The 13,325-nt window shown below is 41.2% G+C and overlaps 1 protein-coding gene across 8 annotated transcripts in view; it reads right to left on the bottom strand.

The window, feature by feature from the left end:
- The window catches only part of LOC137325201 (receptor-type tyrosine-protein phosphatase F-like), a 521,369-nt gene that overhangs the window by 227,284 nt on the left and 280,760 nt on the right, over positions 1–13,325 (bottom strand). For all 8 annotated transcript variants that reach the window (XM_067990027.1, XM_067990026.1, XM_067990031.1 and 5 more), the window contains one exon: positions 11,873–12,061. In XM_067990027.1, the coding sequence (XP_067846128.1) occupies positions 11,873–12,061 (189 nt within the window). The remainder of the gene's footprint in view (positions 1–11,872; positions 12,062–13,325) is intronic.

The raw sequence follows: 13,325 nt of genomic DNA, 5'->3' as shown, positions 1-13,325 counted from the left end.
GTCTCCGTTATCGCCACGACATCAAATTCCCATGTGGCTGACTGCGCCTTCAGCTCACCAACCTTGTTTACTACGCTTCGTGCATTTACACACATGCACTGTAAACCTATCTTAGACCTTCTTGTATTCTATCTTAGTCTGATCCCATCTAATGCCATACTATTTCTTAGTCTAGCTATCTGTCTCTCCCAATCCTTTGTGCACCTTGTTTCTCTTTTCCAATGCTACATCCTGGTGCCCAACCCCATTGCCCACTAGGTCAATCACATCACCAGCAGTATCAAAAATATACACTAGGTGTTCTATTTAGTCTGTATAGGCTTAGATAGTGGAACCTTTGTGCATGAGACTTGACTGTAACCAGATATTCTCAAATATTACAAAGTTCATAGGACAACTGCATAATTAATTATTAGAAGTAACTAGCGCGATTCTCCATCCTTAGACTGAGTTTTACTTAACGTATGCACACTTGGCATACAATTCCAGCCATCTTAGAGCACTGTCACCACCAGCATGCAGTTATTACAATTATATCAGGTCATAACTACGGATTACTCACATAAAAGGGCAATGTTTATCAGAAGCTCAACATATGGCTGGCTCTCATATTTAAAGACATGTTCTTGCTGTAAGTGCTGTGAGCAATTTCAGTGCACACAGAATAATGGAATGGTTCCGACATAGAAGGAGGCCATTCGGACCATCGAGTCGGTGACGGCTCTCTGCAAGAGCAATCCAGCTAGTCCCACTCCCCCGCTCTTTCACCATAGCCCTGCAAATTTTTCTCCTTCAGGTACCTATCTAATTCCTTTTTGAAAGCCACAATTGACCCAGCTTCCACCACTCTTTCAGGCACTGCATTCCAGATTCTAACCACTCGCTGCGTAAAAAAGTTTATCCTCATGTCGCCTTTGGTTCTTTTGCCGATCACCATAAACTTGTGTCCTTTGGTTCGCGACCCTTGTCACAAAACTGAAATTTTCTATGTATGTAACTGTTTGTAAACATTTAACTTGTCCTTCAAAAGCATCTGGATGCACCAGCCCACATCAGCACCCATTCTTGTCACTGTCATTGGAAGGAACAAACTGATATCTGTACACTAACAAACAGTACCACGTTCTTTAACATTTATTCCATTAATAAGGTTTGACAAATATCTTCATGGAAACCAACAAACCTCTCCCAAGGTAGGACTCCCATATCAACCAGGTACATATGCTTAAAAAAAAAACTAGGGACTGGTGGGAAGGAGAGAAGAATTGTTTCTCAAGAGCCCCTGCACACAGGAAAGACCAGCCACAAATAGTTTGGAGCTGTCTATGACTGGAGTGGGAATGGGGAAGAGAAATATCATCCAGTAAAAAAGGCAATACCCAACCCCAACATCAGCTGATGGCACACTTTTGAGTTCAAATGTAAGCTTCCATCGATCTTGCACACGAAGGAATGGCGAAATAAAACACCTCAAGTAGCTTTTTGAGCAGTGGGGAGGAAAGAGAAAAGGAGACCAAATAAGTCTTGTGTATTTATTATAAACAATTTCCAATCTATATTGCCATTTTTTCCCCATAGAGAATATTTCTGGATTGAAACATTTATGTTGAAAAGTTTATTTTATTGCTATTGAACTTATCAGCTGAAAAGTTTCAAAAGCGAACTAGCTCCGCACACACAAGATATTTTTAAGCCTGTATTAACATGTGCAATACCATATATATAGTATCTCTTCCTTTAAGTCCCTCCTTAAAACCCACCTTTTTTATCTAGCTTTTAATCACCCCTCCTTAATGTCTCCTTCTTTGGTTTGGCATTGATTGTTGTCTGATTATGTTTCTGTAAAGTACCGTGGGGCAATTTTCTATGTGAAAGGTGCTGTATAAATGTAGTGGTTGTTGTTATTCCATTAAATAATCTTTATCTTCCAGCTTCCTATTATGACGAAGCGTTTACACCTAAAATGTTAACCCAAGTATGTTCTTTAGAGATGATGATAGACCTGCAGTGTATTTCCAGCATTTTCCATGTTTTTTCCCTCCATATTTACTGCACTGTATAAAGTTCCAAAGAACCACGCCACTTTTTATTTACTCCACTGTATAAATTTTCTAAAAGAACCTCAGGATCAGAATGATTTGTGTTTAGCAGCTGCAGCTGGGCAGCGTGGAAGAACAAGGACATGTTGAGCAACAAATTAGCAAGATACAATCTCCGTCATGTTTCACCATAGTTATTTCCCAATCTTGGCCGACAGTATCTAGAAGGCACCTTTATGGAAGATGAAGAGAAATTTAAAAAAACAAAAAAGAAAGTCAATTGCATCTCCTTAGCAGCTACTTCAGGGTTCTGAAAATGATACGTAAGCATTTGCTCAGGGTTTAGTTAAATCCACAATCCAACTAGCCAAATTCTTTCTTCGCTGCTCCAAAATAAGAAGCCAGAAGCTTTCTGGAACATTCCTTCATATAACAGTCTGCTCACCATCCCAGCTAAAGAAAACCAAAAGGCTAGAATCATTAAGAACACTCAGCTCAGCCAGGGTGGTAGCTGCAGTGCTTCACCATCTCAGTGCCTCTAGAGAAGTGGGGGGGGGGGGGGGGGGAGGCGGGGGCAGATTAGACAGGGTTCCTGCATCTAATCATCATGTGTGACCTCTGCTGGACAGTACCTGTGCACAGATATTAGGCAAGGATGAGATCAGCTTGGCTACAATGATCTGCATGGCCAAACAGTCTGCCAGCACTTACTTATAGACCCGCACAAAAAGAATCACTACTTTGGTGAGGTAATGGATGGCTGACAGAATGGTAGAAACAGACCCCAGTTAAAGGCAGTGCCTTCAGGAGAGGAATGAAGGGGAAAAGGGGAAGGGAAAAAGTTGAAGAAAAGAAACTAAGTAAAAATATTCAACTCAAGAAGTCTGCTGCTTTTACAGCAATGACGTGCATTTCTGATCTGTGCTAATCAATATGACCAAGGAAGAATCACAACACCCGCTGCTTTCTTTCCTATCACTGTGAGAAATATAAAGGTTTAGATCTTAATTAATAAAAAAAAGACATTAAATGCTTTGCACTTTTGCAACTGTGGTTTTATGAACATAGTTTAATGGATTAAAAGCCAGCGCAAGAGAACACATATGGCAGGACGATAAGGCAGGCTGCATGTACGTCATGCACAGCAAGGACAGACATAGTAGGGTGGCCTGCACAGCAAAACGTTGAGGTGAGTTACTCAGTCACTCAATTCTTATTTTTTACTTATCTTTTCTTTGAGGTTTGATGTCATATGCTTGTCTCAAATCAAAATCTAAGGGGGTTAAATTGTTTAACCGCCGAATCCGGGCGCAGGCATCGCAGTATGCGATTAACCCGCGTCCGGTGGTTCCGATGCAGGCAGCACGTGAGATTCGTGCTGTCTGGTCATTTATCTGATTGTAGCACAGCAGCCAGGCCTGTCTGCAAAGTTCTCACCAGCTTCCAACTTCTCACCAGCAGTGAGGCCCAGCTATCGCGTGAGTTGCTCGCACCTCTTAAAGGCAGCCTGCACCCCTTATGTGCAAAACATAAGATACAGGTCCGCACGGAGTCTGAACGGAGATCAGGCATTGCACATGTAAAATACAGGTGCCGGTCCCGTCCCTATGTTTACAAACTGATGAGTTATGTTAAAACAGTGAATAAAGGTTGTGCACTACTAAATCCCACATCCTCCAATCTGCACACCAGACCTCACCAATCTGCCGATCTGAGTTTGTCCCAGGCCTGCAGGACAGCGTGCACCAAGGTTCTCTGCTCTTCCAATCAGATGCTTCCTCTCACCCTCACACATTACTACTGTTGCAAGCCGCACACCCACACTGGCAGCTATACAACCATGACAGGCATATCACCCAATCATCCTGCAGGACACTCACTGACACACCTCCCACTTTCTTGCAGAAGAAGGTGGCGCAAAACATGAGGCAGCAAGTGGCAGTGGCATTTAGCCCCTCGAGCCTGTTCAGCCATTCAATGAGATCGTGGTTAACCTGTGACCTAACTCCATATATCTGCCTTAGCCCCATATCCCTTAATACCCTTGGTTAACAAAAATCTATCAATCCCAGTTCTAAAATTAACAATTAAGCTCGCATCAACTGTTGTTTGCAGAGAGCGTTCCAAACTTCTACCACCCTTTGCATGTAGAAGCATTACCAACTGCACTCCTGCAAGTTCTGGCTCTAAATGTTCGGCTATGTCCCCTCGTAATAGTATTCAAGTATAGGAGACGTCCAAGAGCAGGTATAAATGCATCAGCAGTCAGAAGCACTAATCCAGCAACTAACCTGTAAATCCTGCATGGTCCCTTTAAATAGCGCCAGTGAGGGGTCCTCCAGGCCGTCTACCACATGTTCAGCTGATCGTGGTTAAGACAATGCATTGGCTGTAGTGTTGAGTGCCAAAATGATATCTATCCCTTTAAATCAGCATTGCACACTGATCTAACGCATATTCTCCTTACTTTACATGCCGCCCGTGTTAGTTATCCGCGCCTGTGTGAACCCCTTTAACAAGATGGTGTCCAGCGCAGGTCACGCTAGAAGCACGTGCATGCATTCCGGACGCCATTTTGGGACTTCAGTAGGTCACGTAGCACCTACAAAACAGGCGCTATATGGCCAAATTTCTAGCCCTAAATGTTTTCACATTTTTCAAAGTAGATACCAATTTTGGCATCCCATAATTGTGATACTTTAAAAACTGCGGGACCCTACTTTTCCTTCTGCAGGAAAAATTACAATTTAAATCTATTCATTTAGTTTATGGGCAAGATGTTACGCTGAAAGGGATAGGGCGTGGGATCTTGCAACTTGTTGATCCTTGCCATGTCCTAATTTGTCAGAAGCTAGCACACATGCCAACCTAGAAAATTAGCAAAAGCTAGCAAATAACTTTAGAAACACAGACATAGTCCCGATGAATTTGACAGCTGAAAAACAGTCCTGAATATATGACACAAAAATAAGGAGGTACACTAAAAGTGCAATTGGTACGAGCTTTCCGATAATGAGCTGCTCTATACCCAATGTTCATCATAGTAGAACTGTCCTACCCACTTATCGAGAATCCGCTTATGTCAACATCCTGCATACGTTGACAAAAAAGTAGACTCAGTCCCTTCTCCGCACTTTATATTAATGTCATCATAAACTCTAGCACATTTAAACTGACAATTTTTTTTAAAACTGTCGAACAGCAATAAAGGCTGCTTATGTCAACAGGCCTTTCTGTTTCTTTTACATTTTTTGCGGTACCCAGTTCAGTGATAGTTCTGATTGAAATGCTCCTGGTTCATGGAAGCTGAGCTCCGAGGAACGATTTTTGTACTTCTAGATGAGAATCTGAACTTATAGCTGCTTAACAGGGTGGCGGCAGGGGGGGGGGGGTTACAGAATCAATATTTATGCACCTGTGCTCTCCACTTATACAGATTCCTTTTCTCTGCAAAGTGAAAGTGGAACTATTAACTCGGCTAGAAAGCATGGTGATGGTAAATGCCATGGGCCCGGCTGGAATCTGCTCTGGGATCTGCGCCCACACACTCACCTGGTGCAGATAAAGAGCTCGGGTGACAAAGACATTCTCTGCTCCCGCTCACTTGGGGCAAATAAAGGGCTTTTGTGACACAGCCGCTCTCCGCCGTAAGCAGGTAAAGGGCTTGGACAGCACAACAATTCTTACTTTCCAATTCTTACTATCCAACCTATAAAGCAGTTATCATTAAAAGTTATTTAAAAAAATTAAGTTATTAGTTATAATTTCACTCCAGTGCACTTGACACCGCTTCTGTATCTTTTCTGTCTGCCTATGTCGACAAAATCAGAAAGGTCCCCCACATGTTGTGATAAGTGGGTCGGACTGCAGCAATGTTTTGGGCAGAGAAGGCAATTGGTTCATCTAACTTACTCTTCTGAACCTCCTATACATTTCCTTACTGTGAATCTAACCACGAGCCATGTTTCCCCTTTTCTAATAGGAACTCCATCCGGTCCTTTTTTATATTTCTGCCACGGTTTTCTGTTCCACCACCTCCATTAGTAATTTGATGCGCAATTTTTCTCTCCTCCGATAAAAATTCTTTAAAAAAACACTTTTATTGCACAGTAGGACAAAAAGTATACTGAAGTGCACTTTGCTTCAGAAAGCTTATTTTTGGCACCTTATTTAGTACATTTTCCCAGCAATTTGAAGCCAACTTTGATTCTGACTTTCAAGCCAAAATAACTTCTCTAGGAAAATTTTAAATACGAAAATTAAAGCAGTTTTATGTTCTTCGGTACAACTTTATACGGTGTAAATTCTTTCACTGGGAATCTAACCTGAGATTCATGTTCATTTGTAAACTGAAACTTTTTACAGCACACAACTATAATCCCAAACAGCAGTGTGTTCCAGTTACAAGACAAACTGTTACATTTGTTCCTGTTCTGGATCCCATGGCAGCCCTGAGGCAGATGGAGGATCATGGGTTGAGGGCATATTGATTATACTATTTTAAATGAACACATTTTATTTTCAAGTAGCTTCAAGAGGGATAAGTGGGAGTCAATACCACTGAAATGAAACCATGGAACTGAGTTCTGATGAAGGGTCACACCAGAATCATAGCCTGTTTTTATTCTTTTAGATGCGGATCAACCTGCGGTGAATTTCAATCATTTTCTATCTTTAAAACCTTAAATCACAAATAGTTAGAAGTTACTGTTGTTGATGATGAATGCAGGAAAATGCTTAATGTACTTTTATGACATTGTTCTGTTGACTGTCTTAAATGTGTTAACATGTCTGTTAGAACAAACAGATTAACAAAATTGCAGATAAACACCACAAATGTGTCATATGTTTGTCCGCCAATAGTAATTTCTAGCTGAGATTATTCTTTTTACTCAGTCAAAGAGGTTTTTTTTTTATTTGTGCTGGAAATTAAAGTCATCACATGTTGCAATCATTAAAACAAACGTCACGTGCATTAAAGCACGGTTTGCAGCAACAGTCACAGGAAGCTGAACTTTGGGTTTTGACTGACCGCCTCCAGAATGAGATTTGCAATCTACAATACACTTTGTGATCGTTAATGTTACTCCTGGCGTTTTCCCACGGATGCTGACTGCTCTAATATGGATCATCTGAGCTCTCTCTCCCCAGTTATCGTATGGTAACATATGGACCTCCACAACGAGCAAGTAAACAAACTGAAAATGGCTTTCAAAATTACAAAACATAACTAGGCATTACAATTCACCCACAAACAAGCCAATAGTCTGCATCACACAATACAGAAGTACACTATAACAATATCCTCAATAAGGAAATCTCATTTTGATATTTTAAAATTAAGTAAAACTCAGCACCACATCAATCCTATGTCTTATTTTGATTCTAATCCCTGGCAATTCCACAAGGGCAGTGACAAGAATGCTCAAGTAAAGCCAGTTAAAGCATCCACACTGGGTAAGATCTATCATATCTCAAAAAAAGCATCTGTAACTAATCTTGAAGTAAATAAGCGTTCACATTTGGCATGCTTCAGTAAGTTCATTTGAGGAAAATGAAGTCTGTAACTACTTTGCAGACTAACACTGGATAAACACACCTGTAATTGCAACGTGGGAATCATTAGCTTTTTTTTATTCATTCATGGGATTTGGGCATCGCTGGCGAGGCCAGCATTTATTGCCCATCCCTAAATGCCCTTGAGAAGGTAGTGGTGAACCGCTGCAGTCCGAGTGGTGAAGGTTCTCCCACAGTGCTGTTAGGTAGGGTGTTCCAGGATTTTGACCCAGCGACGATGAAGGAACGGCGATATATTTCCAAGTCGGGATGGTGTGCAACTTGGAGGGGAACGTGCAGGTGGTGTTGTTCCCATGTGCCTGCTGCCCTTGTCCTTCTAGGTGGCGGAGGTCGCAGGTTTGGGAGGTGTTGTCGAAGAAGCCTTGGCGAGTTGCTGCAGTGCATCCTGTGGATGGTACATACTGCAGAAAGGTGATGGGTGGTGGATGGGGTGCCAATCAAGCGGACTGCTTTGTCCTGGATGGTGTCGAGCTTCTTGAGTGTTGTTGGAGCTGCACTCATCCAGGCAAGTGGAGAGTATTCCATCACACTCCTGACTTGTGCCTTGTAGATGGTGGAACGGCTTTGGGGAGTCAGGAGGTGAGTCACTCGCCGCAGAATACCCAGCTTCTGACCTTAAAACGTTTGCGCCTCAGGTTTATGCACAACCAACAGTAGTAGAGTGGAACAGCATCCTGGCAGCATCTGAGTGAATCTGTGCTGTACCCGCTCATTCCCTAATGTCCTTTCTATAGTTTGGAGCCCAAAACTAAACAAAGCTCTCCAACTGTGGGTTTTACCCAGGTTTTATATAGACTCACCGTTACATCTTGACTGTTATATTCTATACCTCTTGCCATAAAAAACACTGTATTCCATTAGTTTTTTTTAATGGCCTTATCCACTTGAGGAGGTACTGCTTTAAACATCTTGTGCACTTGAACCCCAATATCTCTCTGCTCTTTCACGTCACCCATCTTTCTCCCATTCAAAATAAATTATTTACTTTTCCAACACTTTATTCCAATTGTACCACTTATCAATATCCCCTTGCAGCTTCCTTTGGTCCTTAGAATTATTTACTATGCCTCCTATTATAGTTTTGGATGCAAATTTGGACACCACTCACCCTATAATCAAAATCATTGATATACACAGTGCACAGAAGCAGTCCCAGATCAGAACTCTGTGAGACACTTATCCACTTCCAACTCAGACAAATTGTCATTAACTCCTATTCTGTTTCCTCCTTTCTAACCAGTTTTTAAATCAGATTTGCTACCCACACCCAAATTCCATCCCCTTCATCTTCTCCAATAGTCTCCTGCGTGATAGCTTATCAAAGGCTTTCTGAAAGTTTATGTACACCACATTCATTGCATTACTCCTACCTGCCATATTTGTCACTTCCTCAAAGAACTCTAACAGATTTGTCAAGCATGATCTTCCTTTCTGAAATCTGCATTGCCTGCTTCCAATTAATTTCTCTACATCTAGATATTTAGTAATTTCATCTTTAATTAAAGGTTCCAAAATGCTCCCTATCACAGATGTTAAACTAACTGGCTCTTAATTACCTGGGTTAGCTTTGTCTTCCTTTTTGAAAATGGGTGTTACACTGGCAACTCTCCAGTCCTCTGGCTCACATCTACAAACAATAGATCCCTGAATTATAATTTCTAGGGCCTACGCTATTTTTACTCCCATTTCCCTCAGGATGCTTGGATGTATCCTATCTGGCCTTGGCATCTTGTCCTCCTTTAGCTTAACTAAATTCTCTAATAATTTATTTTTATTTATTATAATATCTCTGTTCTCGTTTTTAACCAATTCAAGATTCACCTCCTCTACAATACCATTGCCTTTTGTAAACATTGAAGCAAATAGTTATTAAGTACCCCCACTAATTTCCGCTTATCCTCCACTAACTCACTATCCTGTTCTCTCAGGGGTTAACCTTACATTTAACAATTCTCTTTTTACTGATATATTTGCAGAATCCTTTACTATAATTTTTTTTTAAAAATGGAGATTCACTCATCTGCCTCCTTGCTTTCCTTATGCCTTTCTTAATCTATTTTCTTGTATTCGCTATCATTTTTTAAATAATTCCTATTGGGGGCCCCATATGCCCTCCTCTTCTTCAATTTTAGTTTATTTCTAATCCCTTCATTTATCCATGGCATTTTGAAATTTGAAGTAGTCTCCTTTTTTTAAAATGGTATATATTTATTCTGCAACTTTACAATCTCCTTTTAAAAAATATCCCATTGTTGATCTACAATCCTCTGTACAAATATCTCTTTCCACCTCACCTCAGCTAGCCCACCCATCACCTTTCTAAAATCTGCATTATTCCAATCTGGTGCTCAAGATGTTTAGGAATTGACTGCCTGCCCATCTACCTTTTGACAGAAGCACGTATCTCAGACGCACCTAACCAAAGGGAAAGGTAGAGTGGCGTAAAGTGACTTGCCATTAAAATTAGAACATTTTTCAAATGATATTCAGCCATTTTTAGGACTGTTTTGGATTTGGATTTCTATTCTTTCCCCAAAGTGTAATCATGATTTTTAGCATAAACAATTGTAGGATTCTGTAGCTTTACAAATAAAAGAGTTGCCACTACATACTATAGTCCATCAATATAAACATCTATATACATTTTGAACATGTCTATGCCTGTTGCACACCATCACTTACCAAAATAAATCACAAGCAAACACATTTTACAAAAAAACTCAAATTGCTGGTAGTGAGTATTTGTGTGCTGCAGGAAAAGACCAGACTATCAAATGGCAACTAAAATACAAGTGGCTATTTCTTCCATAACAGACATCAATTCCATTATTTAAGGTACAAAGCTATCTTTCTTTCTTCAATTAATTCAACATATTATTAGAAAAGTTACCTTTTTAAAATAGCAATTATACAGAAGTCATTTATTTTCAAAACAATTTTTTTTTTTGAGTACCTCCTATGTAGACATCTGACATGGTGAATGTCTTCAAAGCTGAACCTCTCAAGTCAAATGTAAAATTCCAACAGTGAACATTCATTGTGGGGGGAAAAAAACCTTTTAAAAATCTGTTTTTGTGGAGGAGATGGTACCTGAAATCTGCAAAATTGGTTTTACCAATGATAAAGGAATCTTTTGGAGATTAATTTTACATGGCAAGTACAACTGAATTGAGCACAATTAAATTTGAATGTAAACACAGCTTTAAAAATAACTACATTTCTAGAAATTAATATTAATATAGCACAGAACTAACCTCCTTGGAGAAGGTGGGAAAAAGATAGATAGAATATCTTTATGGAGTCAAGGTGGCTCCATGAGGACATGTCTAGCAATGGAGCTTTGGAAACAAGTCAACTCGTTGTGGCAGACTTGGTAGTTGAATACTTGAGCCAAGCAGTACGCCATGGCATTGTTGATTCATCCCATTTGGCTCCAGATAACCTTTAGTCCAAAACCCCAAAAAGGTAAGGTGGGCACAGTGGGCAGTGTACTAGTGATCTATTCTGGTAAGCTGCACAGTTTTAGCTGATTAAAATCCAACAGTATCCATGTGCACAGTTGGTTCGAGGGGGAAGGCTCGGCTCTTCCAACCTGCACGTAAACTCTCTGCACTTCGGTAAGTGGGATATGCAATGTCCCTACAGTGAGTGTGCACGACCTCTATATTGGGTGTAGATTTTTCAGCATCTTGCATGAAAAACTCAAACATGGTGAAGGGTTTCCTCGTATGTCAACTGTGCTCCAAAAAATGAATATAATAGGATTCGATTCATCAGTTACCTACCACTTTTTAATTATAAGATAAAGCTGCTCCTGAGCAAATGTATATCTATAAAAACTAGCCACTGGATAAGCAGACCATTAATTTCCTGTGCCAAAACTCAATTAAGTCACTACTGATCACCACCATGCATCAGCAAGAGAGGGGGCAAACAAAATTCAGCAATACTTCACCTTTCCTTAAACAACTTTCATAGGGAACTTCTCGCTTCTGCTCACCTCCAGTGGACAAGGAATGAAATAATGGCATCACTGGATGCACCCCAATGGATTGTCAGGTAAAACAGTCAAGTGCATGGAGTGTAAAAATGCCCAATAATAGTTATTTAAAAAAATACATCAACAATGGTTTGAATATAACATTAAACATAATTAGATAAATAGTGTGCAATATCAACTTTCTAACTGTATGTAAAAACACCAACCTCTGCATAAACAACCTGATCAATAAAGAGCTGATAGGAAAACATCCTACCAGATCTGAGCTGTTTAATTCGTCCATTGCTGTTGCTGGTGTCTACTGGCAGGAAGTCTTTGAACCATGTGATTTCAGGGTCGGGGTTTCCACTGGCAGCACAGAGCATTGTAGCTGTGCGGGTCCGTTCCACCACCTTCAGCTGTGGGCCCATGTCAATGGTGGGGAATCCATGAGGCAGTTGTTCCTCTGTTAAAACACAAGTGATATTCAGCATTATAGTTAACCTCAGAAACAATTGGAAGACATTTTTTGCAATGTTACCTCTTTTGCCATTCTACATATTTTAGGCAGAAATACTGTTACCACTCAGACCCTTCCTTATCTTTGTCACCTCCCTTCCTGTCACCTGTCTCCCCCCTCAAATACTTTGCCCCCTCCTCCACTACCTATCCCAACCCATCACTACTCCACTGCCTTCCTTCTTATTGCCCTGCTGGCGTCCCAGGATTGAAAGCCCCTTGGATAAGCCCACAGCTATCCTCTATGCTTTTGTGGGCATTTTCCGAAATGCCCATCGAGGCTCCCATCACTGCCTTCTTACAAGCAGCATCCCCGCGCCCCATTCTCCTCCCCCGCCGACCATACTACCCAGAGCGCCCAATGGGGCTAATCTCACCAATCCAATCATCCCACTTAACCTACCATTGAGCACCACGGACTCTGCCGGCGCATCAACAATCACCGCCCCTTTCCGCACTTTCCTTCGAAACTTCCATTCACTTGCAAACGAGGGTCTTGCCGTCCACAATCTTATTGTGGATGACTGCGTTGATGTCCTTGCTTTGACTGAAACTTGCCATATGGGTGGCATCACTTACCCCTTACTGAAGCCTCTCCACCTGGCTATACTTTCCACCACCTTATTGTACCTCCAAGTCCTTTACAATTGCACTTTCAAGCTGTCAACTGCCTAGCCTTTGGCTCTCTATTCGCCACAATACTTCTGCAGCTGTTGGTCTTTTTTTTTTATTTATTCGTTCATGGGATGTGGGCGTCGCTGACGAGGCCAGCATTTATTGCCCATCCCTAAGGCAATAAATGCTGGCCTTTATTGCCTTAGGGATGGGCAATAAATGGTCTGCTCAACCATTCCCTCTCCTCCACCTTTGAAGCCCTTGTCCTCAGTAAAACCTTTACTCCCATCCAGCTTTGCTCCCTCAAGTCAAAGGCAGGGGAAGACTTGAGTATATCTGACATACAAGTGGTTTAGCCATCCATCACCAGATCTGCCTGGACATATCAAGTGTCATTAGGCCTCATTCTCCTCTGCCAAAACTGCCCACTGTTCCAGGATTATTCTGGAGAGCAAACATAATGCTTGGCTTCTTTTCTCCACTACCAATCATCTTCTTATACTTCGCTCCCCTGCCCCCACCACCCTCACCTCCAACAATCTGTGAGGAGCTCATGGATTTCTTTGTCACTAAGATCGAGACCTTCCTTTCAACTG

The sequence above is a fragment of the Heptranchias perlo genome, chromosome 9 (assembly GCF_035084215.1).
Source record: "Heptranchias perlo isolate sHepPer1 chromosome 9, sHepPer1.hap1, whole genome shotgun sequence".
Taxonomy (NCBI): domain Eukaryota; kingdom Metazoa; phylum Chordata; class Chondrichthyes; order Hexanchiformes; family Hexanchidae; genus Heptranchias; species Heptranchias perlo.
The sequence above is the reverse complement of the archived record's forward strand: the minus strand, read 5'-3'. Positions and strand labels throughout refer to the sequence as shown.